At 44.1% G+C, this 25027-nt stretch overlaps 1 protein-coding gene across 34 annotated transcripts in view; it reads right to left on the reverse strand.

The window, feature by feature from the left end:
* Positions 1-25027, reverse strand: part of LOC108034477 (titin) — an 80900-nt gene that overhangs the window by 22950 nt on the left and 32923 nt on the right. For 2 of the 34 annotated variants that reach the window (XM_050885868.1, XM_044095278.2), the window contains 3 exons: positions 23891-24957; positions 23599-23659; positions 23095-23392 (listed from right to left, as the gene is read on the reverse strand). In XM_050885868.1, the coding sequence (XP_050741825.1) occupies positions 23322-23392; positions 23599-23659; positions 23891-24957 (1199 nt within the window). In that variant the 3' untranslated portion in view covers positions 23095-23321. Of the gene's footprint in view, positions 1-29; positions 1417-2055; positions 2407-2832; positions 4324-4536; positions 4963-5388; positions 6529-6741; positions 7306-7944; positions 10789-10926; positions 11779-11991; positions 13132-13269; positions 13984-14121; positions 16638-16798; positions 22655-23094; positions 23393-23598; positions 23660-23890; positions 24958-25027 lie in introns of those variants that run through there. The other 32 variants (XM_050885864.1, XM_050885843.1, XM_050885867.1 and 29 more) reach the window with 32 other exon arrangements.

The following is a 25027-nucleotide window of genomic DNA, read 5'->3' on the forward strand; positions in this document are numbered from 1 at the left end:
TTGGATGGTGTGTTTGTTTGTGTTCTTACCCTTCTGTTTGTGTGACTTTTGTTTGTGTTTCGAAACTTTTTCGTCTTCAAGCTTACTAATATCGATAATATCAGCAATATTTTCATCGCTAATAACTCGTATGAGCGAAACGGGTTCCTTGCCCTCTTCATCAACCGTTTGAATTTGGAAATATTCGTCGTCCTCCGGACCACGCTTTTTAAATGTTCGTGTTTTGGTAGTTTTCTTCTTCGGCCTCTCATTTTCATCTAATTCTTCGGTGAACACTGTTTCCTCAGGTAGCTCCTCTATCGGTATTGGTGTGATAGATATCTCGTCAGCAGGCACAACTTCTATTTTAACAGTAGTCAGTGGCTCTTTATCTTCCTCCTCGATTATATGCACAGTTGTAACTTCATCAAGATCATCATCGATGTTCTTTTTAAAAGCTCTAGATTTAACTGTCTTTTTCTTTTTCGTACCATCAGCAGAAACAACTTCTAACTCTGTTAAGAGCTCAGGTAGCTCAATTAATTTAATGTCATTTGGGCTCAAATCCGTTAAGGGCTGTTCTTTTATGGATACTGAATAGATTGGCTCATTATTGTCTTGTTCAATTATTCCTATTTCAGTAATTTCTTCGGTATTTCCAATTAAAGGTTTTTTAATGACACGCTTCTTTGTTTTAACTCTTTTTGGAGCTCCTTTTTCATCAACGTTTTCAGATTCGAACACCTCGTCAGGCAATATAACTACTTCACAAATTTTTTCTTCTGGAAGTTCTGGGAATGGAAGCTCAAAATTTTCAACTGTTACTTTAGTTTGTGGTGCTTTTTCGTACTCCTCAACAGTTTGAACCTTTGTAACTTCCATGTTCGGACCTTGAATTTTTTTGATTATTTTTGTTTTAATAACCGTCTTGGTTGGAGTTCCATCCTCTTTTTCGGAAAGTATAACTGATTTCCGCTCAGGCAATTCAAAAACAGTTACTTCCTCTTCTGGCTTTTTAACAATAACTCTCTTCTTAGGTTTTATTTTCCCACTTAAATCGGTTTCGTCGACAGTGACCGTTGTTTCCGGTTGCTTATTATCCTCCTCGACAGTTTCGATCTTCGTTACTTCTTGCTTGTCACCCTTTACCTTCTTGATAACCCGAGTGCGAATCTTCTTTTTCTTTGGCTCGCCGTCTTCGGTAACAGTTTCAACCACTCGAACCTCCTCTGGAAGCTCTTCAATTTCCTCTGGCTTTTCTTCTTCGAACGGAAGTTCTTCAACGGTAACTGTGGTTTCGGGTTGCTTGTCATCTTCCTCGACGGTTTCGATCTTCGTGACTTCTTGTTTGTCGCCCTTGACCTTCTTGATAACCCGAGTGCGGATCTTCTTCTTCTTTGGCTTGCCGTCTTCGGTTATAGTTTCAACAACTCGAACCTCCTCTGGAAGCTCTTCAATTTCCTCTGGCTTTTCTTCTTCGAACGGAAGTTCTTCAACGGTAACTGTGGTTTCGGGTTGCTTGTCATCTTCCTCGACGGTTTCGATCTTCGTGACTTCTTGTTTGTCGCCCTTGACCTTCTTGATAACCCGAGTGCGGATCTTCTTCTTCTTTGGCCTGCCGTCTTCGGAAACAGTTTCAACCACTCGAACCTGCTCTGGAAGCTCTTGAATTTCTTCTGGTTTTTCTCCTTCAAACGGAAGTTCTTCGACGGTTACTGTTGTTTCGGGTGGCTTGTCTTCTTCCTCGACGGTTTCGATCTTCGTGACTTCTTGTTTGTCGCCCTTGACCTTCTTGATAACCCGAGTGCGGATCTTCTTCTTCTTTGGCTTGCCGTCTTCGGCTATAGTTTCAACAACTCGAACCTCCTCTGGAAGCTCTTGAATTTCCTCTGGCGTTTCTTCTTCAAACGGAAGTTCTTCAACGGTTACTGTGGTTTCGGGTTGCTTGTCATCTTCCTCGACGGTTTCGATCTTCGTGACTTCTTGTTTGTCGCCCTTGACTTTCTTGATAACCCGAGTGCGGATCTTCTTCTTCTTTGGCTTGCCGTCTTCGGAAACAATTTCAACAACTCGAACCTCCTCTGGAAGCTCTTGAATTTCCTCTGGCTTTTCTTCTTCGAACGGAAGTTCTTCGACGGTTACTGTGGTTTCGGGTTGCTTGTCATCTTCCTCGACGGTTTCGATCTTCGTGACTTCTTGTTTGTCGCCCTTGACCTTCTTGATAACCCGAGTGCGGATCTTCTTCTTCTTTGGCTTGCCGTCTTCGGTTATAGTTTCAACAACTCGAACCTCCTCTGGAAGCTCTTCAATTTCCTCTGGCTTTTCTTCTTCGAACGGAAGTTCTTCAACGGTAACTGTGGTTTCGGGTTGCTTGTCATCTTCCTCGACGGTTTCGATCTTCGTGACTTCTTGTTTGTCGCCCTTGACCTTCTTGATAACCCGAGTGCGGATCTTCTTCTTCTTTGGCCTGCCGTCTTCGGAAACAGATTCAACCACTCGAACCTCCTCTGGAAGCTCTTGAATTTCTTCTGGTTTTTCTCCTTCAAACAAAAGTTCTTCGACGGTTACTGTTGTTTCGGGTGGCTTGTCTTCTTCCTCGACGGTTTCGATCTTCGTGACTTCTTGTTTGTCGCCCTTCACCTTCTTGATAACCCGAGTGCGAATCTTCTTCTTCTTTGGCTTGCCATCTTCGGTAACTGTTTCAACCACTCGAACCTCCTCTGGAAGCTCTTGAATTTCTTCTGGCTTTTCTTCTTCAAACGGAAGTTCTTCAACGGTTACTGTGGTTTCGGGTTGCTTGTCATCTTCCTCGACGATTTCGATCTTTGTGACTTCTTGTTTGTCGGCCTTGACCTTCTTGATAACCCGAGTGCGGATCTTCTTCTTCTTTGGCTTGCCGTCTTCGGTTATAGTTTCAACAACTCGAACCTCCTCTGGAAGCTCTTGAATTTCCTCTGGCTTTTCTTCTTCAAGCGGAAGTTCTTCAACGGTAACTGTGGTTTCGGGTTGCTTGTCATCTTCCTCGACGGTTTCGATCTTCGTGACTTCTTGTTTGTCGCCCTTCACCTTCTTGATAACCCGAGTGCGGATCTTCTTCTTCTTTGGCTTGCCGTCTTCGGAAACAGATTCAACCACTCGAACCTCCTCTGGAAGCTCTTGAACTTCCTGTGGCTTTTCTTCTTCAAAGGGAAGTTCTTCGACGGTTACTGTGGTTTCGGGTTGCTTGTCATCTTCCTCGACGGTTTCGATCTTCGTGACTTCTTGTTTGTCGCCCTTGACCTTCTTGATAACCCGAGTGCGGATCTTCTTCTTCTTTGGCTTGCCGTCTTCGGTTATAGTTTCAACAACTCGAACCTCCTCTGGAAGCTCTTGAATTTCCTCTGGCTTTCTTTCTTCGAACGGAAGTTCTTCGACGGTTACTGTGGTTTCGGGTTGCTTGTCATCTTCCTCGACGGTTTCGATCTTTGTGACTTCTTGTTTGTCGCCCTTGACCTTCTTGATAACCCGAGTGCGGATCTTCTTCTTCTTTGGCCTGCCGTCTTCGGTTACAGTTTCAACCACTCGAACCTCCTCTGGAAGCTCTTGAATTTCCTCTGGTTTTTCTTTTTCGAACGGAAGTTCTTCGACGGTTACTGTGGTTTCGGGTTGCTTGTCATCTTCCTCGACGGTTTCGATCTTTGTGACTTCTTGTTTGTCGCCCTTGACCTTCTTGATAACCCGAGTGCGGATCTTCTTCTTCTTTGGCTTGCCGTCTTCGGAAACAGATTCAACCACTCGAACCTCCTCTGGAAGTTCTTGAATTTTCTCTGGCTTTTCGTCTTCAAACGGAAGTTCTTCAACGGTTACTATGGTTTCGGGTTGCTTGTCATCTTCCTCGACGGTTTCGATCTTTGTGACTTCTTGTTTGTCGCCCTTGACCTTCTTGATAACCCGAGTGCGGATCTTCTTCTTCTTTGGCTTGCCGTCTTCGGAAACAGATTCAACCACTCGAACCTCCTCTGGAAGTTCTTGAATTTTCTCTGGCTTTTCGTCTTCAAATGGAAGTTCTTCAACGGTTACTATGGTTTCGGGTTGCTTGTCATCTTCTTCGACGGTTTCGATCTTCGTGACTTCCTGTTTGTCGCCCTTGACCTTCTTGATAACCCGAGTGCGGATCTTCTTCTTCTTTGGCTTGCCGTCTTCGGTTATAGTTTCAACAACTCGAACCTCCTCTGGAAGCTCTTGAATTTCCTCTGGCTTTTCTTCTTCGAACGGAAGTTCTTCGACGGTTACTGTGGTTTCGGGTTGCTTGTCATCTTCCTCGACGGTTTCGATCTTTGTGACTTCTTGTTTGTCGCCCTTGACCTTCTTGATAACCCGAGTGCGGATCTTCTTCTTCTTTGGCTTGCCGTCTTCGGAAACAGATTCAACCACTCGAACCTCCTCTGGAAGCTCTTTAATTTCCTCTGGCTTTTCGTCTTCAAACGGAAGTTCTTCAACGGTTACTGTGGTTTCGGGTTGCTTGTCATCTTCCTCGACGGTTTCGATTTTCGTGACTTCTTGTTTGTCGCCCTTCACCTTCTTGATAACCCGAGTGCGGATCTTCTTCTTCTTTGGCTTGCCGTCTTCGGTTATAGTTTCAACAACTCGAACCTCCTCTGGAAGCTCTTGAATTTCCTCTGGATTTCTTTCTTCGAACGGAAGTTCTTCGACGGTTACTGTGGTTTCGGGTTGCTTGTCATCTTCTTCGACGGTTTCGATCTTCGTGACTTCCTGTTTGTCGCCCTTGACCTTCTTGATAACCCGAGTGCGGATCTTCTTCTTCTTTGGCTTGCCGTCTTCGGTTATAGTTTCAACCACTCGAACCTCCTCTGGAAGCTCTTGAATTTCTTCTGGCTTTTCGTCTTCAAACGGAAGTTCTTCAACGGTTACTGTGGTTTCGGGTTGCTCGTCATCTTCTTCGACGGTTTCGATCTTCGTGACTTCCTGTTTGTCGCCCTTGACCTTCTTGATAACCCGAGTGCGGATCTTCTTCTTCTTTGGCTTGCCGTCTTCGGTTACAGTTTCAACCACTCGAACCTCCTCTGGAAGCTCTTGAATTTCCTCTGGCTTTCCGTCTTCAAACGGAAGTTCTTCAACGGTTACAGTGGTTTCGGGTTGCTTGTCATCTTCTTCGACGGTTTCAATCTTCGTGACTTCCTGTTTGTCGCCCTTGACCTTCTTGATAACCCGAGTGCGGATCTTCTTCTTCTTTGCCTTGCCGTCCTCGGTTATAGTTTCAACAACTTGAACCTCCTCTGGAAGCTCTTGAATTTCCTCTGGCTTTTCCTCTTCAAACGGAAGTTCTTCAATGGTAACTGTGGTTTCTGGTTGCTTGTCATCTTTCTCGACGGTTTCGATCTTCGTGACTTCCTGTTTGTCGCCCTTGACCTTCTTGATAACCTGAGTGCGGATCTTCTTCTTCTTTGGCTTGCCGTCTTCGGTTATAGTTTCAACCACTCGAACCTCCTCTGGAAGCTCTTGAATTTCTTCTGGCTTTTCGTCTTCAAACGGAAGTTCTTCAACGGTTACTGTGGTTTTGGGTTGCTTGTCATCTTCTTCGACGGTTTCGATCTTCGTGACTTCCTGTTTGTCGCCCTTGACCTTCTTGATAACCCGAGTGCGGATCTTCTTCTTCTTTGGCCTGCCGTCTTCGGTTACAGTTTCAACCACTCGAACCTCCTCTGGAAGCTCTTGAATTTCCTCTGGTTTTTCTTTTTCGAACGGAAGTTCTTCGACGGTTACTATGGTTTCGGGTTGCTTGTCATCTTCCTCGACGGTTTCGATCTTTGTGACTTCTTGTTTGTCGCCCTTGACCTTCTTGATAACCCGAGTGCGGATCTTCTTCTTCTTTGGCTTGCCGTCTTCGGAAACAGTTTCATCCACTCGAACCTCCTCTGGAAGCTCTTTAATTTCCTCTGGCTTTTCGTCTTCAAACGGAAGTTCTTCAACGGTTACTGTGGTTTCGGGTTGCTTGTCATCTTCCTCGACGGTTTCGATCTTCGTGACTTCTTGTTTGTCGCCCTTCACCTTCTTGATAACCCGAGTGCGGATCTTCTTCTTCTTTGGCTTGCCGTCTTCGGTTATAGTTTCAACAACTCGAACCTCCTCTGGAAGCTCTTGAATTTCCTCTGGATTTCTTTCTTCAAACGGAAGTTCTTCAACGGTAACTGTCGTTTCGGGTTGCTTGTCATCTTCTTCGACGGTTTCGATCTTCGTGACTTCCTGTTTGTCGCCCTTGACCTTCTTGATAACCCGAGTGCGGACCTTCTTCTTCATTGGCTTGCCGTCTTCGGTTATAGTTTCAACAACTCGAACCTCTTCTGGAAGCTCTTGAATTTCCTCTGGTTTTTCTTCTTCAAAGGGAAGTTCTTCAACGGTTACTGTGGTTTCGGGTTGCTTGTCATCTTCCTCAACTGTTTCGATCTTCGTGACTTCTTGTTTGTCGCCCTTGACCTTCTTGATAACCCGAGTGCGGATCTTCTTCTTCTTTGGCTTGCCGTCTTCGGTTATAGTTTCAACAACTCGAACCTCCTCTGGAAGCTCTTGAATTTCTTCTAGTTTTTCTTCTTCAAACGGAAGTTCTTCAACGGTTACTGTGGTTTCGGGTTGCCTGTCATCTTCTTCGACGGTTTCGATCTTCGTGACTTCCTGTTTGTCGCCCTTGACCTTCTTGATAACCCGAGTGCGGATCTTCTTCTTCTTTGGCTTGCCGTCTTCGGAAACAATTTCAACCACTCGAACCTCCTCTGGAAGCTCTTGAATTTCCTCTGGCTTTTCTTCTTCGAACGGAAGTTCTTCGACGGTTACTGTGGTTTCGGGTTGCTTGTCATCTTCCTCGACGGTTTCGATCTTCGTGACTTCTTGTTTGTCGCCCTTGACCTTCTTGATAACCCGAGTGCGGATCTTCTTCTTCTTTGGCTTGCTGTCTTCGGTTATAGTTTCAACAACTCGAACCTCCTCTGGAAGCTCTTGAATTTCTTCTAGTTTTTCTTCTTCAAACGGAAGTTCTTCAACGGTTACTGTGGTTTCGGGTTGCCTGTCATCTTCTTCGACGGTTTCGATCTTCGTGACTTCCTGTTTGTCGCCCTTGACCTTCTTGATAACCCGAGTGCGGATCTTCTTCTTCTTTGGCTTGCCGTCTTCGGTTATAGTTTCAACAACTCGAACCTCCTCTGGAAGCTCTTGAATATCTTCTGGTTTTTCTTCTTCAAACGAAAGTTCTTCAACGGTTACTGTGGTTTCGGGTTTCTTGTCATCTTCTTCGACGGTTTCGATCTTCGTGACTTCCTGTTTGTCGCCCTTGACCTTCTTGATAACCCGAGTGCGGATCTTCTTCTTCTTTGGCTTGCCGTCTTCGGAAACAATTTCAACCACTCGAACCTCCTCTGGAAGCTCTTGAATTTCCTCTAGCTTTTCGTCTTCGAACGGAAGTTCTTCGACGGTTACTGTGGTTTCGGGTTGCTTGTCGTCTTCCTCGACGGTTTTGATCTTCGTGACTTCTTGTTTGTCGCCCTTGACCTTCTTGATAACCCGAGTGCGGATCTTCTTCTTCTTTGGCTTGCCCTCTTCGGAAACAGTTTCAACAACTCGAACCTCCTCTGGAAGCTCTTCAATTTCCTCTGGCTTTTCGTCTTTGAACGGAAGTTCTTCGACGGTTACTGTGGTTTCGGGTTTCTTGTCGTCTTCCTCGACGGTTTCGATCTTCGTGACTTCTTGTTTGTCGCCCTTGACCTTCTTGATAACCCGAGTGCGGATCTTCTTCTTCTTTGGCTTGCCGTCTTCGCTTATAGTTTCAACCACTCGAACCTCCTCTGGAAGCTCTTGAATTTCCTCTGGCTTTTCGTCTTCGAACGGAAGTTCTTCGACGGTTACTGTGGTTTCGGGTTGCTTGTCGTCTTCCTCGACGGTTTCGATTTTCGTGACTTCCTGTTTGTCGCCCTTGACCTTCTTGATAACCCGAGTGCGGATCTTCTTTTTCTTTGGCTTGCCGTCTTCGGTTATAGTTTCAACAACTCGAACCTCCTCTGGAAGCTCTTGAATTTCTTCTAGTTTTTCTTCTTCAAACGGAAGTTCTTCGACAGTTACTGTGGTTTCGGGTTGCTTGTCGTCTTCCTCGACTGTTTCGATCTTCGTGACTTCTTGTTTGTCGCCCTTGACCTTCTTGATAACCCGAGTGCGGATCTTCTTCTTCTTTGGCTTGCCGTCTTCGGTTATAGTTTCAACAACTCGAACCTCCTCTGGAAGCTCTTGAATTTCTTCTGGTTTTACTTCTTCAAACGGAAGTTCTTCGACAGTTACTGTGGTTTCGGGTTGCTTGTCATCTTCCTCGACGGTTTCGATCTTCGTGACTTCTTGTTTGTCGCCCTTGACCTTCTTGATAACCCGAGTGCGGATCTTCTTCTTCTTTGGCTTGCCGTCTTTGGTTATAGTTTCAACAACTCGAACCTCCTCTGGAAGCTCTTGAATTTCCTCTGGCTTTTCTTCTTCAAACGGAAGTTCTTCAACGGTAACTGTCGTTTCGGGTTGCTTGTCATCTTCCTCGACGGTTTCGATCTTTGTGACTTCTTGTTTGTCGCCCTTGACCTTCTTGATAACCCGAGTGCGGATCTTCTTCTTCTTTGGCTTGCCGTCTTTGGTTATAGTTTCAACAACTCGAACCTCCTCTGGAAGCTCTTGAATTTCCTCTGGCTTTTCTTCTTCAAACGGAAGTTCTTCAACGGTAACTGTCGTTTCGGGTCGCTTGTCATCTTCCTCGATGGTTTCGATCTTCGTGACTTCCTGTTTGTCGCCCTTGACCTTCTTGATAACCCGAGTGCGGATCTTCTTCTTCTTTGGCTTGCCGTCTTCGGTTATAGTTTCAACAACTCGAACCTCCTCTGGAAGCTCTTGAATTTCTTCTGGCGTTTCTTCTTCAAACGGAAGTTCTTCAACGGTAACTGTCGTTTCGCGTTGCTTGTCATCTTCCTCGACGGTTTCGATCTTCGTGACTTCTTGTTTGTCGCCCTTGACCTTCTTGATAACGCGAGTGCGGATCTTCTTCTTCTTTGGCTTGCCGTCTTCGGTTATAGTTTCAACAACTCGAACCTCCTCTGGAAGCTCTTGAATTTCCTCTGGCTTTTCTTCTTCAAACGGAAGTTCTTCAACGCTAACTGTCGTTTCGGGTTCCTTGTCATCTTCCTCGACGGTTTCGATCTTCGTGACTTCTTGTTTGTCGCCCTTGACCTTCTTGATAACCCGAGTGCTGATCTTCTTCTTCTTTAGCTTGCCGTCTTCGGAAACAGATTCAACCACTCGAACCTCTTCTGGAAGCTCTTGAATTTCCTCTGGCTTTTCTTCTTCGAACGGATGTTCTTTAACGGTTACTGTGGTTTCGGGTTGCTTGTCATCTTCCTCGACGGTTTCGATCTTCGTGACTTCTTGTTTGTTGCCCTTGACCTTCTTGATAACGCGAATGCGGATCTTCTTCTTCTTTGGCTTGCCGTCTTCGGAAACAGATTCAACCACTCGAACCTCCTCTGGAAGCTCTTGAACTTCCTGTGGCTTTTCTTCTTCAAAGGGAAGTTCTTCGACGGTTACTGTGGTTTCGGGTTGCTTGTCATCTTCCTCGACGGTTTCGATCTTCGTGACTTCTTGTTTGTCGCCCTTGACCTTCTTGATAACCCGAGTGCGGATCTTCTTCTTCTTTGGCTTGCCGTCTTCGGAAACAGTTTCAACCACTCGAACCTCCTCTGGAAGCTCTTGAATTTCCTCTGGCTTTTCTTCTTTAAACGGATGTTCTTCAACGGTTACTGAGGTTTGGGGTTGCTTGTCATCTTCCTCGACGGTTTCGATCTTCGTGACTTCTTGTTTGTCGCCCTTCACCTTCTTGATGACCCGAGTGCGGATCTTCTTCTTCTTTGGCCTGCCGTCTTCGGAAACAGTTTCAACCACTCGAACCTCCTCTGGAAGCTCTTGAATTTCCTCTGGCTTTTCTTCTTTAAACGGATGTTCTTCAACGGTTACTGTGGTTTCGGGTTGCTTGTCATCTTCCTCGACGGTTTCGATCTTCGTGACTTCTTGTTTGTCGCCCTTCACCTTCTTGATAACCCGAGTGCGGATCTTCTTCTTCTTTGGCTTGCCGTCTTCGGTAACAGTTTCAACCACTCGAACCTCCTCTGGAAGCTCTTGAACTTCCTGTGGCTTTTCTTCTTCAAACGGAAGTTCTTCAACGGTTACTGTGGTTTCGGGTTGCTTGTCGTCTTCCTCGACGGTTTCGATCTTCGTGACTTCTTGTTTGTCGCCCTTGACCTTCTTGATAACCCGAGTGCGGACCTTCTTCTTCTTTGGCTTGCCGTCTTCGGAAACAGATTCAACCACTCGCACCTCCTCTGGAAGCTCTTGAACTTCCTGTGGCTTTTCTTCTTCAAAGGGAAGTTCTTCAACGGTTACTGTGGTTTCGGGTTGCTTGTCATCTTCCTCAACTGTTTCGATCTTCGTGACTTCTTGCTTGTCGCCCTTGACCTTCTTGATAACGCGAGTGCGGATCTTCTTCTTCTTTGGCTTGCCCTCTTCGGAAACAGTTTCAACCACCCGAACCGCTTCTGGAAGCTCTTGAATTTCCTCTGGCTTTTCTTCTTTAAACGGATGTTCTTCAACGGTTACTGTGGTTTCGGGTTGCTTGTCATCTTCCTCGACGGTTTCGATCTTCGTGACTTCTTGTTTGTCGCCCTTGACCTTCTTGATAACGCGAGTGCGGACCTTCTTCTTCTTTGGCTTGCCGTCTTCGGAAACAGTCTCAACCACTCGAACCTCTTCTGGAAGCTCTTCAATTTCCGCTGGCTTTTCTTCTTCAAAGGGAAGTTCTTCAACGGTTACTGTGGTTTCGGGTTGCTTGTCATCTTCCTCAACTGTTTCGATCTTCGTGACTTCTTGCTTGTCGCCCTTTACCTTCTTGATAACCCGAGTGCGGATCTTCTTCTTCTTTGGCTTGCCATCTTCGGAAACAGTCTCAACCACTCGAACCTCTTCTGGAAGCTCTTGAATTTCCTCTGGCTTTTCTTCTTTTAACGGGTGTTCTTCAACGGTTACTGTTGTTACGGGTTGCTTGTCATCTTCCTCGACAGTTTCGATCTTCGTGACTTCTTGTTTGTCGCCCTTGACCTTCTTGATAACGCGAGTGCGGATCTTCCTCTTCTTTGGCTTGCCCTCTTCGGAAACAGTTTCAACCACTAGAACCGCTTCTGGAAGCTCTTGAATTTCCTCTGGCTTTTCTTCTTTAAACGGATGTTCTTCAACGGTTACTGTGGTTTCGGGTTGCTTGTCATCTTCCTCGACAGTTTCGATCTTCGTGACTTCTTGTTTGTCGCCCTTCACCTTCTTGAAACCGCGAGTGCGGATCTTCTTCTTCTTTGGCTTGCCGTCTTCGGAAACAGTTTCAACCACTCGAACCTCTTCTGGAAGCTCTTGAATTTCCTCTGGTTTTTCTTCTTCGAACGGGTGTTCTTCAACGGTTACTGTGGTTTCGGGTTGCTTGTCATCTTCCTCGACGGTTTCGATCTTCGTGACTTCTTGTTTGTCGCCCTTGACCTTCTTGATAACCCGAGTGCGGATCTTCTTCTTCTTTGGCTTGCCGTCTTCGGTTATAGTTTCAACAACTCGAACCTCTTCTGGAAGCTCTTGAATTTCTTCTGGTTTTTCTTCTTCGAACGGGTGTTCTTCAACGGTTACTGTGGTTTCGGGTTGCTTGTCATCTTCCTCGACGGTTTCGATCTTCGTGACTTCTTGTTTGTCGCCCTTGACCTTCTTGATAACCCGAGTGCGGATCTTCTTCTTCTTTGGCCTGCCGTCTTCGGAAACAGTTTCAACCACTCGAACCTCCTCTGGAAAATCTTGAATTTCTTCTGGTTTTTCTCCTTCAAACGGAAGTTCTTCGACGGTTACTGTTGTTTCGGGTGGCTTGTCTTCTTCCTCGACGGTTTCGATCTTCGTGACTTCTTGTTTGTCGCCCTTGACCTTCTTGATAACGCGAGTGCGGATCTTCTTCTTCTTTAGCTTGCCGTCTTCGGAAAAGGTTTCAACCACTCGAACCGCTTCTGGAAGCTCTTGAATTTCCTCTGGCTTTTCTTCTTTAAACGGATGTTCTTCAACGGTTACTGTGGTTTCGGGTTGCTTGTCATCTTCCTCGACGGTTTCGATCTTCGTGACTTCTTGCTTGTCGCCCTTGACCTTCTTGATAACGCGAGTGCGGATCTTCTTCTTCTTTGGCTTGCCGTCTTCGGTAACAGTTTCAACCACTCGAACCTCTTCTGGAAGCTCTTGAATTTCTTCTGGTTTTTCTCCTTCAAACGGAAGTTCTTCGACGGTTACTGTTGTTTCGGGTTGCTTGTCATCTTCCTCGACGGTTTCGATCTTCGTGACTTCTTGTTTGTCGCCCTTGACCTTCTTGATAACGCGAGTGCGGATCTTCTTCTTCTTTGGCTTGCCGTCTTCGGTTATAGTTTCAACAACTCGAACCTCCTCTGGAAGCTCTTGAATTTCCTCTGGCTTTTCTTCTTCAAAGGGAAGTTCTTCAACGGTTACTGTGGTTTGGGGTTGCTTGTCATCTTCCTCGACAGTTTCGATCTTCGTGACTTCTTGTTTGTCGCCCTTGACCTTCTTGATAACCCGAGTGCGGATCTTCTTCTTCTTTGGCTTGCCGTCTTCGGAAACAGTTTCAACCACTCGAACCTCTTCTGGAAGCTCTTGAATTTCTTCTGGTTTTTCTTCTTCGAACGGGTGTTCTTCAACGGTTACTGTGGTTTCGGGTTGCTTGTCATCTTCCTCAACTGTTTCGATCTTCGTGACTTCTTGTTTGTCGCCCTTGACCTTCTTGATAACCCGAGTGCGGATCTTCTTCTTCTTTGGCTTGCCATCTACGGAAACAGATTCAACCACTCGAACCTCCTCTGGAAGCTCTTGAATTTCCTCTGGCTTTTCTTCTTCAAAGGGAAGTTCTTCAACGGTTACTGTGGTTTGGGGTTGCTTGTCATCTTCCTCGACAGTTTCGATCTTCGTGACTTCTTGTTTGTCGCCCTTCACCTTCTTGATAACGCGAGTGCGGATCTTCTTCTTCTTTGGCTTGCCGTCTTCGGAAACAGATTCAACCACTCGAACCTCCTCTGGAAGCTCTTGAATTTCCTCTGGTATTTCTTCTTCGAACGGATGTTCTTTAACGGTTACTGTGGTTTCGGGTTGCTTGTCATCTTCCTCGACGGTTTCAATCTTCGTGACTTCTTGTTTGTCGCCCTTGACCTTCTTGATAACGCGAGTGCGGATCTTCTTCTTCTTTGCCTTGCCGTCTTCGGTAACAGTCTCAACCACTCGAACCTCTTCTGGAAGCTCTTGAATTTCTTCTGGTTTTTCTTCTTCGAACGGGTGTTCTTCAACGGTTACTGTTGTTACGGGTTGCTTGTCATCTTCCTCGACAGTTTCGATCATCGTGACTTCTTGTTTGTCGCCCTTGACCTTCTTGATAACGCGAGTGCGGATCTTCTTCTTCTTTGGCTTGCCCTCTTCGGAAACAGTTTCAACCACTCGAACCGCTTCTGGAAGCTCTTGAATTTCCTCTGGCTTTTCTTCTTTAAACGGATGTTCTTCAACGGTTACTGTGGTTTCGGGTTGCTTGTCATCTTCCTCGACGGTTTCGATCTTCGTGACTTCTTGCTTGTCGCCCTTGACCTTCTTGATAACGCGAGTGCGGATCTTCTTCTTCTTTGGCTTGCCGTCTTCGGTAACAGTTTCAACCACTCGAACCTCTTCTGGAAGCTCTTGAATTTCTTCTGGTTTTTCTTCTTCAAAGGGAAGTTCTTCGACGGTTACTGTGGTTTCGGGTTGCTTGTCGTCTTCCTCGACGGTTTCGATCTTCGTGACTTCTTGTTTGTCGCCATTTACCTTCTTTATAACCCGAGTGCGGATCTTCTTCTTCTTTGGCTTGCCGTCTTCGGAAAGAGATTCAACCACTCGAACCTCCTCTGGAAGCTCTTCAACTTCCTGTGGCTTTTCTTCTTCAAAGGGAAGTTCTTCGACGGTTACTGTGGTTTCGGGTTGCTTGTCATCTTCTTCGACGGTTTCGATCTTCGTGACTTCTTGTTTGTCGCCCTTGACCTTCTTGATAACGCGAGTGCGGATCTTCTTCTTCTTTGGCTTGCCGTCTTCGGTTATAGTTTCAACAACTCGAACCTCTTCTGGAAGCTCTTGAATTTCCTCTGGTTTTTCTTCTTCAAAGGGAAGTTCTTCAACGGTTACTGTGGTTTCGGGTTGCTTGTCATCTTCCTCAACTGTTTCGATCTTCGTGACTTCTTGTTTGTCGCCCTTGACCTTCTTGATAACCCGAGTGCGGATCTTCTTCTTCTTTGGCTTGCCATCTACGGAAACAGATTCAACCACTCGAACCTCCTCTGGAAGCTCTTGAATTTCCTCTGGCTTTTCTTCTTCAAAGGGAAGTTCTTCAACGGTTACTGTGGTTTGGGGTTGCTTGTCATCTTCCTCGACAGTTTCGATCTTCGTGACTTCTTGTTTGTCGCCCTTCACCTTCTTGATAACGCGAGTGCGGATCTTCTTCTTCTTTGGCTTTCCGTCTTCGGAAACAGATTCAACCACTCGAACCTCCTCTGGAAGCTCTTGAATTTCCTCTGGTTTTTCTTCTTCGAACGGGTGTTCTTCAACGGTTACTGTGGTTTCGGGTTGCTTGTCATCTTCCTCGACGGTTTCGATCTTCGTGACTTCTTGTTTGTCGCCCTTGACCTTCTTGATAACGCGAGTGCGGATCTTCTTCTTCTTTGGCTTGCCGTCTTCGGTTATAGTTTCAACAACTCGAACCTCCTCTGGAAGCTCTTGAATTTCCTCTGGCTTTTCTTCTTCAAAGGGAAGTTCTTCAACGGTTACTGTGGTTTGGGGTTGCTTGTCATCTTCCTCGACAGTTTCGATCTTCGTGACTTCTTGTTTGTCGCCCTTGACCTTCTTGATAACCCGAGTGCGGATCTTCTTCTTCTTTGGCTTGCCGTCTTCGGAAACAGTTTCAACCACTCGAACCTCTTCTGGAAGCTCTTGAATTTCTTCTGGTTTTTCTTCTTCGAACGGGTGTTCTTCAACGGTTACTGTGGTTTCGGGTTGCTTGTCATCTTCCTCAACTGTTTCGATCTTCGTGACTTCTTGTTTGTCGCCCTTGACCTTCTTGATAACCCGAGTGCGGATCTTCTTCTTCTTTGGCTTGCCATCTACGGAAACAGATTCAACCACTCGAACCTCCTCTGGAAGCTCTTGAATTTCCTCTGGCTTTTCTTCTTCAAAGGGAAGTTCTTCAACGGTTACTGTGGTTTGGGGTTGCTTGTCATCTTCCTCGACAGTTTCGATCTTCGTGACTTCTTGTTTGTCGCCCTTCACCTTCTTGATAACGCGAGTGCGGATCTTCTTCTTCTTTGGCTTGCCGTCTTCGGAAACAGATTCAACCACTCGAACCTCCTCTGGAAGCTCTTGAATTTCCTCTGGTTTTTCTTCTTCGAACGGGTGTTCTTCAACGGTTACTGTGGTTTCGGGTTGCTTGTCATCTTCCTCGACGGTTTCGATCTTCGTGACTTCTTGTTTGTCGCCCTTGACCTTCTTGATAACGCGAGTGCGGATCTTCTTCTTCTTTGGCTTGCCGTCTTCGGTTATAGTTTCAACAACTCGAACCTCCTCTGGAAGCTCTTGAATTTCCTCTGGCTTTTCTTCTTCAAAGGGAAGTTCTTCAACGGTTACTGTGGTTTGGGGTTGCTTGTCATCTTCCTCGACAGTTTCGATCTTCGTGACTTCTTGTTTGTCGCCCTTGACCTTCTTGATAACCCGAGTGCGGATCTTCTTCTTCTTTGGCTTGCCGTCTTCGGAAACAGTTTCAACCACTCGAACCTCCTCTGGAAGCTCTTGAATTTCTTCTGGTTTTTCTTCTTCGAACGGAAGTTCTTCGACTGTTACTGTGGTTTCTGGTTGCTTGTCATCTTCCTCGACTGTTTCGATCTTCGTGACTTCTTGTTTGTCGCCCTTCACCTTCCTGATAACGCGAGTGCGGATCTTCTTCTTCTTTGGCTTGCCGTCTTCGGAAACAGTCTCAACCACTCGAACCTCTTCTGGAAGCTCTTGAACTTCCTCTGGCTTTTCTTCTTCAAACGGAAGTTCTTCGACTGTTACTGTGGTTTCTGGTTGCTTGTCATCTTCCTCGACTGTTTCGATCTTTGTGACTTCTTGTTTGTCGCCCTTCACCTTCCTGATAACGCGAGTGCGGATCTTCTTCTTCTTTGGCTTGCCGTCTTCGGAAACAGTCTCAACCACTCGAACCTCTTCTGGAAGCTCTTGAACTTCCTCTGGCTTTTCTTCTTCAAACGGAAGTTCTTCAACGGTTACTGTGGTTTTGGGAAGCTTGTCATCTTCCTCGACGGTTACGATCTTTGTAACCTCTTGTTTGTCGCCCTTCAACTTTTTGATTAAACGGGTTCGAATCTTTTTCTTTTTCGGTGCTCCATCTTCAGACATTGTTTCAATAACTTGCATAGTTTCAGGCGTATCTGAGATTTTACTCGCCCGGGATATTGATGTTTGTGTTGGTGTCTTTTGTTTTGTGTGTGTTGTGTCTGTGCTCTGTTTTGTATCTGTGTAAAAAAGTGTGCATTTAGTTTATGGTACTGTATTGGTTTTGTGGCATTGCTTTGTTTTGTGTAATATGTGCTTTGGGCTTGGAGGGTCAAGTTGAAGTAAAAGTAATACGCCATTTTTGTTGAACATCTTATTATATATCTAATTATATACTTACCCAAATATTTTTTTACCGTTTTATCAAAACTCTCTAACTTATAATATTCTTCTTTCATTTTCTGCTGGGATCTATCAGTCTCGTCTTTTGATAAGTGTAATGGAGTCTGTGACTCAGTTGTCGTAGAATGTGCTTCTTTGTGTGTTGTTGTTGTTTCAAAGTGTGCATTTTTAGTCATCAGTTGAGGAGTTTCAAGCAAGAGCTCTGATACAAATTGTGTAGCTTGTAAAGCATTTTGTGAGCTACCTTCTACTAGCGTTGTCTTTAGTGTATCTCCAGTGTCAGTATCAGGACCAAGCTGAGTTGATGTTGTGCTAAATATGTCATGCTGTTCTGTTGTTACTGAATTATTTGCTTCAATGTTTACTATTGCATTTTCGGGAGCCTCGTGTGGAATGTCTTCTAATAACTGAACCTTCTCATGTGTTATTGTTTGTTGATTTACATACGTACTCTGCGTGATGATTGATGATAGCGCCTGTTTCTTATCAGCTTCAAACTTAATAATTTCCTGAACAGATTCCTCCTCCCTTTGCTCGCAAGTTAAGGGTGCAACTCTACCATCACATGGTTGCGTTGTCGCATGATCAAATGGTTGCTTTTCGTCTTTTGATATCGGGCTATCACCCTCATAAGAAAGCTCCTCGCTGTAAGTAATGGTTTTGAGTAAAACGGTTTCTGGCGTTGCTTTCAGCTCTTGTGGTAAGTCCGTTGTAAGGCTGCCTAATGATGTTATCGCAGTCACCTCTTCTACTATGGAAACATTCAGCTCAGAAACCGTAGTTGTGTCTGACGAGAGCTTTGAAGTCTTTGGCCTAAAATCCCCATGACCCTGAATGTTTTCGTAAACACTAACGATTGAACTTTCTGCAGGCTTTTTACCTGTTTGTACAGTGGAAGTCATTGTAAGACCCCTTTCTTTCGGTCTAATTACAATATCAGGACTTTGTTCGTACGCAGTCTGTTCACAAACGTTAGCAGCCTCATGTGGAGTTTCCTGCTCTACATTGGCTTTTCTTTCGCATGGAATTCGAAGATCATATGTTTCTTGGATAGAACTAATGCTGACTACCTCTTCGGCAACCAACGATTGAAGTTCAACATTAGACAATTGAGCGGTGTCGTCCAATACTTCAGGCTGGGACAGGGTATCCTCTTTTACGAATGACGATTGTATTGTTGTCAAATGAGCTTTGTTGATGTCTGCATCTTTTGATATCTTAACAAATAGGCCATGATCTTTTTTATCTTGAATGTCTTCGGTTTTTTCGTAAGAAGTGACTTCAAATACGGTTGTATGTATGCTGACTTCCTCGGATTTGACCTTGGCTTGAGATATTTTGTCGTAATCGATTTCAGCCTCACCTTCCAGTTCTAAAGGCACTTGGGTTAACACCATGTGCGATTGATTTATTCTATTGTTTGTTGTTAGATAGCCTATTGTATTTGGCTCTTGGAGTGAGTCAATACCAACCACATTTTCAACTGGCACTACTTCGGTAACAAGCGTTTCTCGTTGAGGGCCTTCCATAAACGATTTTCCAAAATACTCCTTCTGCGAGTCTTCTAAAATATCTTCTTTCTGCATGATTATGTTATCAAAATGAACCTGAACTTTATTTGACTCTACAGCAGTGACAAACTCTTGTTGAGCCTCCTGTTCAGTAACAGACGTGTCTTGAATACGTTCAGATGATTCTAGGGCAAATGTATCGAGTATTGAGGTACCCTGAAGCAGATCTACAGATGATTTCGCTTTCGCCTCCTGAGGGAATGTAGATAATATTGTTGTTTCTTTTTGGAAAACACGTGGTTGGTGAGACTCTGGTGTGGACTTAAACATTATGTCAATGGACTCCACAGCGGAAACAATAGGCAAACCTACATCTACGAGGTCTTTGGATTCCTCAATTGCTTGGACTTCGCTGATATTTACTTCATGCTGTCTTCCTTCATAGATTGTTTGAGCAATCGATGTGATTGGAGAAAAACTTAATAGATGGTCTATTTCTTCAACAGGATGCGCCTTTGTAGTGAGCGCCAAAGCAAGGCGCGATTGAACACAATCAGTCGTTGCTTCCGCATGAGATTGTTTCTGGCTTTTAAGCTCTTTTTCTGCTTCAACAACTTGTTGTAAGTCCGTTGCATGAACTTTCGCGAATTCGTGAGTGGCTTCCGCTTGCTGTACACTATATTTATTTATTTCGTGAGAATGTTCAGTGGCTTCATAGGCAGTGGCTTCAATCACAAGCCTAGCATGCTGATTTTTTACATCCTCCAGAAGTTTAGCTTTCTTGCTTGCCGTATTTCCCAGCCCAAGAAAAGCTTCAGATTCCAATATACTTTGATCCTCTGATATAATTGAATGACATAGGTTATCCTGAACTTTGGTTGCAATTTTCTTATCAACAGATGGATTTTCAAGATTCTCAGCCGCATCAAAAACAAAGTTTCCAGTCACCATTGTATGCGCATGGGGTATTAGAGACTTTTTTAGTACTGCGCTATCTGGAAACGAAGAATCCACAGATTTTGTAAAAGAGTCGTACACCATCGTTTCTAATGACTTGGTTTCATTTATAAAATCAAATTTGGGAGACGCAAATTTCTTGGGTACGGAGAAATGGTCCATTTCACCGGTGCTTTGGCTTTCTTCCATGTGTTCAGTTACAGGCAACTGAAGAAGTTCTGAAGAAACAGGTCGGGCTTTCTCCGACTGGACTGACGAAACTTTAAGATCCTGTTCTTGCTCAAGGGTATCTTCTTGACGAACCAAAGCTATGCCTGTCGTGGAGTCCAACGCTATTTTAATAAGTTGTTCGCTTGGCTGGGCAACACCTTCCAGGAGCTCCACTTTCTCAAAAATTTCGGGTTCTCTTACATTTATCTCGAATAAACTATTTATTGAAGAACGTATCGTTTCTAGGGTGGGTAATTCTTCTTTTAAGACCGAAAATTGCTCAAGAATGTTAACGAGTTCTGAAGTAGGTACTTTCTGTGTAGCTTCATCCAGTTTTGGATTAACGTGGACTTGCTGATACATATTTTGGTCTTTCAAGTCCAATGTGTGTTCATTAACAATAGAAGTAGTAGTTTTCAAAGCTGACATATTTTCAAAAAGCTTTACATTACCAACAGATGACTTGTTATAGTCTGGTATATTGTAGTCGCTTAAGACATCAAGAGGTATATTTTCTTCAACATTTGGTAAAGTGATTTCCCCGATTTCAATATGTGCCTGCTGCTTCGGATGCCTATGTTCGTCTAGTCCCTTTGTTGATTCCATGCGCTGAGGTCTCATGGTGTTGGCAACTTGCAAAGCTGCGCAGGTTCCAATAGCAGCGCTGTGCAAAGAGTTGGGTTCTTCGGCTGGTAAAATGGTCTCCCCCTCGAAGGTTACACATGAGATGGTTTCAAGAGGTTGCAGTAATCCGAAGTGGCTTTCTGTGGTTTGAGATTGAGGCCTTACTTCTTCTTCGCGTTGTTTAAAGCTTTCCAAGTGCGCCTGCTCCTCAACATTAGTTCCAAATTGTTGCGGCGTGATTATATTGGCTAAAACTGCCGTCGGTTTAATGTGTTCGCTTTCGTTGATTATAGACTCCATCGGAACCACCTCTAGGCCCTCGGTATACTTCAAAGCTTCTGTAACAGCTTGGGCTTTGCTTAGCCTTTGATTGGGGAGGACACCAGTAAGCTCCGTGCTCATTTCGGTTATTTCTACATTGGTCACCTCCAAAGGTTGCTGGTTCTCATCCAGAATTAAGTTACACGTTTTGAGTTCAGGCTGTTGAAGTTGTTCAAAAGGACTGATACTATCGAAGAACTCTGGCTTACTAGCAACCCCAATCGACATCGCCTGGAAGGCTCGTTTCGCAGATGCACACTTTGTTTCTTCAGAAATAATACCAGAAGATGTCACTCCTGGTTGAACCTCGAATACGCTAGTTACCTTTAGCTCAGCAGCAACCATCTTTTCTGTAGCTAAATGTGCTGTCGGACCCTTATCGCGAAACAGGACCTTCTCCTTATCCGCAGTAGTGTCTTGATTAATTTCTAATGCAGTATGCTCGATGAAATCTAGTTTTGCATCCATCATTTCTGGAGTAGCGGAATTAAATTCTTTTTCTCTGTCAATTACTGTTGAGGTCTGAATTTCTGCCACAATTTCACCTTCAGAGATAATTACGTTACCATGTGCTGTTTTGTGAGCTTCATCTGGTACCAAGCCGAGTGAATCAAATAGCGCCTCTTCCTTTCTTTCCGCTGTTCTAAAGGCTTTTGATAAGGTGCCCCTTGCAGGTTTCGTTGATTCTATAATTGGTTCCGAAAGCTCAACTGCCGATTCGACTATGTTGGTCTCCTGTGTTTCGCCGATAGTCAATGCACTGGATTGCCCCCACGTCCCCTCGGAAATATTTGGAATATAGTTTATCCCCAACTCCTTTGATGTGCTTTCATTTGAAACTGTTTCCAGAGTTGTTACATGGTGCTGCGTCTGCATATTTATAATGGCTTCTTTTACATCTACCTTAAAGCTTGGCAAAGCATCATCAATTGGACTCTGAGAATCAGCGGTGATATTCAATATTCCCTCAGCTAATTCGAACAGTTCCAAAGCTTTCGTTTCAACAGTCCGTTTCTTGGTAACCTCACCTCTTTCTAGACTCTCAAAAGGTTTGATTTCGTGCACCTGAACTGGAGCCTCCTCAGCGTTAATTGCAAAATGCGCCAAGCTTTTAGACGGCTGCGTCTCAAGTGGCAGTTGCTCCACGCTTTCAAAAACTGACGTTGCGTTTCCACTGACTGCTTTTTGTTCAAATATTGACGTCTTGGATAACTCCAGGCGTGCCTTAGGAGCTAGTTTTAGTTCAAGCAAAGATTCCTCTGGTTGGCACTCGCTAATAGCAAGACTAATGTTGGGTATTACTTGTGGTGCGATATTTTCTTCAACTGTCTTCGCCTGAGTAACTTCTCTTCCAACTGTTTCTGTGCTGATCACTTCGGTGATTATAAGCTCCTGCTGATTCACAAGGTTCTCCTGAACAATTTTCTCCGTTGTGTGGATTGGATTTAGCTTTTTGATGCTTTCCATTGCAGGTTGCTGTTCTTCGGTTAGCTCATGCGACAACAATATGTCACCATGTGCCTGTTGTGTTACGGTCTTCAGTGGCTGAAGATCCTCGATAGATTCTTCCACGCTGGGAGCTTCAACCAGCAAAGGACGCGACTCCTTCACCTTGCGTTGAGCCTTCACCGATTTTGGTATTTTAGAAGGTAGAAGCTCTCTAGAAGATTCGTCTATCCTTGTTTCAGCCACATTCAAAGCTTGTTGTTTCCTCAATTCTACATTTTCGCTAAGTCTGCTTTCTTCGGGTCTACGGATGGCTTTTTGCAGGCCAACGTCATAGAGTGATAAACACTCTTCCCTAATGGCCAACACCTTTTGAGGCAGTATTTCGTCCTGTACCTGAGCTGAAATCGGTCTCGGAGTAGAAAGATCTGTGGTGACTGCAACTGCAACGGATTCGAGGGTGTCTGTTGGAAGATTTTGCATGTTTAGTGTCTCGTATGATGGCAGAATCTCTTCAATTTGTCCGAGAGTTTCTGCCTGCGGTAATCCTGTGGTTGTTTCATGAGCCAGTGTTTCTCTTTGTTCGTATTTGGTTGTTGTGGACTCGGAAACTTCATGTTCTGGTTCTTGTATGTGTTTCTTATGCTTTTTGGTTTTCGTTTTCTTATGCACAATTTGTTCAGTCAGAGCCTGTACTTGCACTTGTTCTTGTTTTTCGTGAATTTGCACATGTTCTTTTTCTTGTTGCTGTATGAATTGTTTTTCCACTTTAGTGGCTGTTGTTTCTGTGAATGTAATGTAATTAAACAATGACAATGTCGACCTCTTTTTGTGTTTCTATTAAAAAAACAATATACTAACAATGATGATAACAGCTGGAGGCCGTGCAAGCATAAGTCGTTTAGTATTTTTGATGATATATATTTATGGCGAGCGGTAAAGCAAAATACGTTGCACAATAAACGATGGGATAAATAATAAAAGTACTTCGTTTTAAGTGGTATGCAAACAGACAGAAATTGGGGATACCCCTTACCTCATTTGACGTCCGGAAGTGTTCCAGTTTGTCTTGCAAAGGAATAAAGCTCTTCTACTCTTGAATGTGAAAGCGTATTGCAAAAGCATTATAGTGTGCAAAAGTCAATAGTCAGGCTTATATGGTATATAGTAGCAGCAAGATATTCAACTTAAAAACAGGTAGATTTATAGCTTTTAGTGGTAGTGATTAGCGGTTAATGGGTAATTTTATTTTTTGAGGGCGTCTTTTTAGAATATACACATGATTTGTTTGTTTTGACTTAACAAGATTTAATTGTTATATTTGTAAAGACAATATTTATTATTGTTTTTAACTTCTTTGTATTTTTTATTAATATTAATTAGACTGTAGTTGAGTAGTTCGTGGGATGGTACATCGTTACAGGTGGGATATATATAACTGGTGGTTGGTTTTTACAGGACATCTGTGTTTATGTTCAAACCTTCTTGGACAATTATCGTTCGTTCCTCGACAAACGTTTCCTCTGTCGAATATGGTATATGGGAGTTTTTAGGCCGTGTTTTGGGAGTGGCACGAAAAGCGTAGGTAAGTTTTACAAAGCAGAGTTACATATTAAAAAAAAGAGATAAATATAAATTTTTTTCAGTAAGCTAATTATACAAATCTCCTTATACTAATCTATTTCAGGTAAGGCTTTAAGGAAAATTCTTTTATTCTACTGACACTCACCTATTTTCACATGTGTGATGGCCTCGTGACTTTCAATTATTTGCGATGTCTCTACTATTCTCTAGATTTACGTGAATCAAATTAGATAAAAATGGTTGAAATATGTAAATATTTATCTGCCCACTATTTACTGATTCTTTAAAATATTGTTTCACTTTAGTTGAAATGCAAAAATTAACCGATATTAAGGTCACGATAATTCACTGTAAAATATTTTCTTTTAGCATTTCAACTGGCTGCATAAAAAATTTCATAATCGAACAAAACTGAAATACATTGAACATGTTCAAACCTCCTTTCCACATATTTTCCAGTCCTGTGATATGAAGTCCTCCCTAACAAACTTTCGTATGACGATTTCAATGGTGATTTCATACGTCTGAATCATGCGTATGAAGGCCTTGAATCCCACAGTAGCTGCCAGGATGGTTTCGTCCTCATTGGAAGACTCGCTCAGTATTTGGGAGATCAGCTCTTCGTGGCCCTCTCGCTCAACGAGCTGCACCAGTGCCGATTGGGACTCGGGTTTCTTCAGGGATATGAATATGTTTTGCTCATACATATAGGTAATCTCGTAATGTTCACAGCCGTAGCGCAAGAGCAGTCCAATCGTGGCCAAATCTCTCAAAGCAGACTCGCCAATTTGGCCAAAAGATTCGGCCTCAATGGACTCGAGCAGCCACTGGACCTCCTCGTGGTGCGATAGAACTTGAACGTCCTCGATCGTTATGATCTTCTGGCTGATTTTTGTGCGTATAAGCTCCACAGTTTTGGTTACCTCTATTCTCTTACTAGATATGAAAGTTTCTTTCTGCTCTACAGTCTCAACTTTTTCATCCTCGACATGCTGCACTTTCTCCTCAATCTCTTCCACCTCTTCGAGTTCTTCGACCTCTTCGATTATTTGACTGCTGCGCTTCTCGGCATCGGCAATTTTGCGATCTTTCACTTCCAAAACCTCGGATACTTCGCTTTTTTCTACGAGTATGGATACCGGTTGTTTCACTTTGATCACGTTCATTTTAGTTTCTGCCGTGCTGGCTGGAATAATTCGGATTTCTGTTTTTTGGACGGTCTGCGACTCTGAGGCCCCGGATCTCTTAACCATTGTCTTTTTCCCGGTCTTCTTTTTAACGGTAGTCTTTGTCTTGGTCTCTTCGACTACGGTGCTAGTGGATGATATATCGAATTTGGCTCGCGTCATCGTCATGCCAATCTCGTTGATGAGCTTGCAGTTGTAGTAACCGCAGTCTTCATTTGTTATTTTCAGTATTTCTAGCGTAGCTTCATGTTCCTGCACTACCATGCGATACTTTTCAGATGCCCTAAGCTGAACGTTGTTGAAATACCATTGAATATCTAAAGTCAAGGGGTTAGAAACGAAACCACGCTACATAAGGCCCCGAAACTAGTACTCTTTTTGGGATAC

The sequence above is a fragment of the Drosophila biarmipes genome, chromosome 3L (genome assembly GCF_025231255.1).
Source record: "Drosophila biarmipes strain raj3 chromosome 3L, RU_DBia_V1.1, whole genome shotgun sequence".
In the NCBI taxonomy this organism is placed as follows: domain Eukaryota; kingdom Metazoa; phylum Arthropoda; class Insecta; order Diptera; family Drosophilidae; genus Drosophila; species Drosophila biarmipes.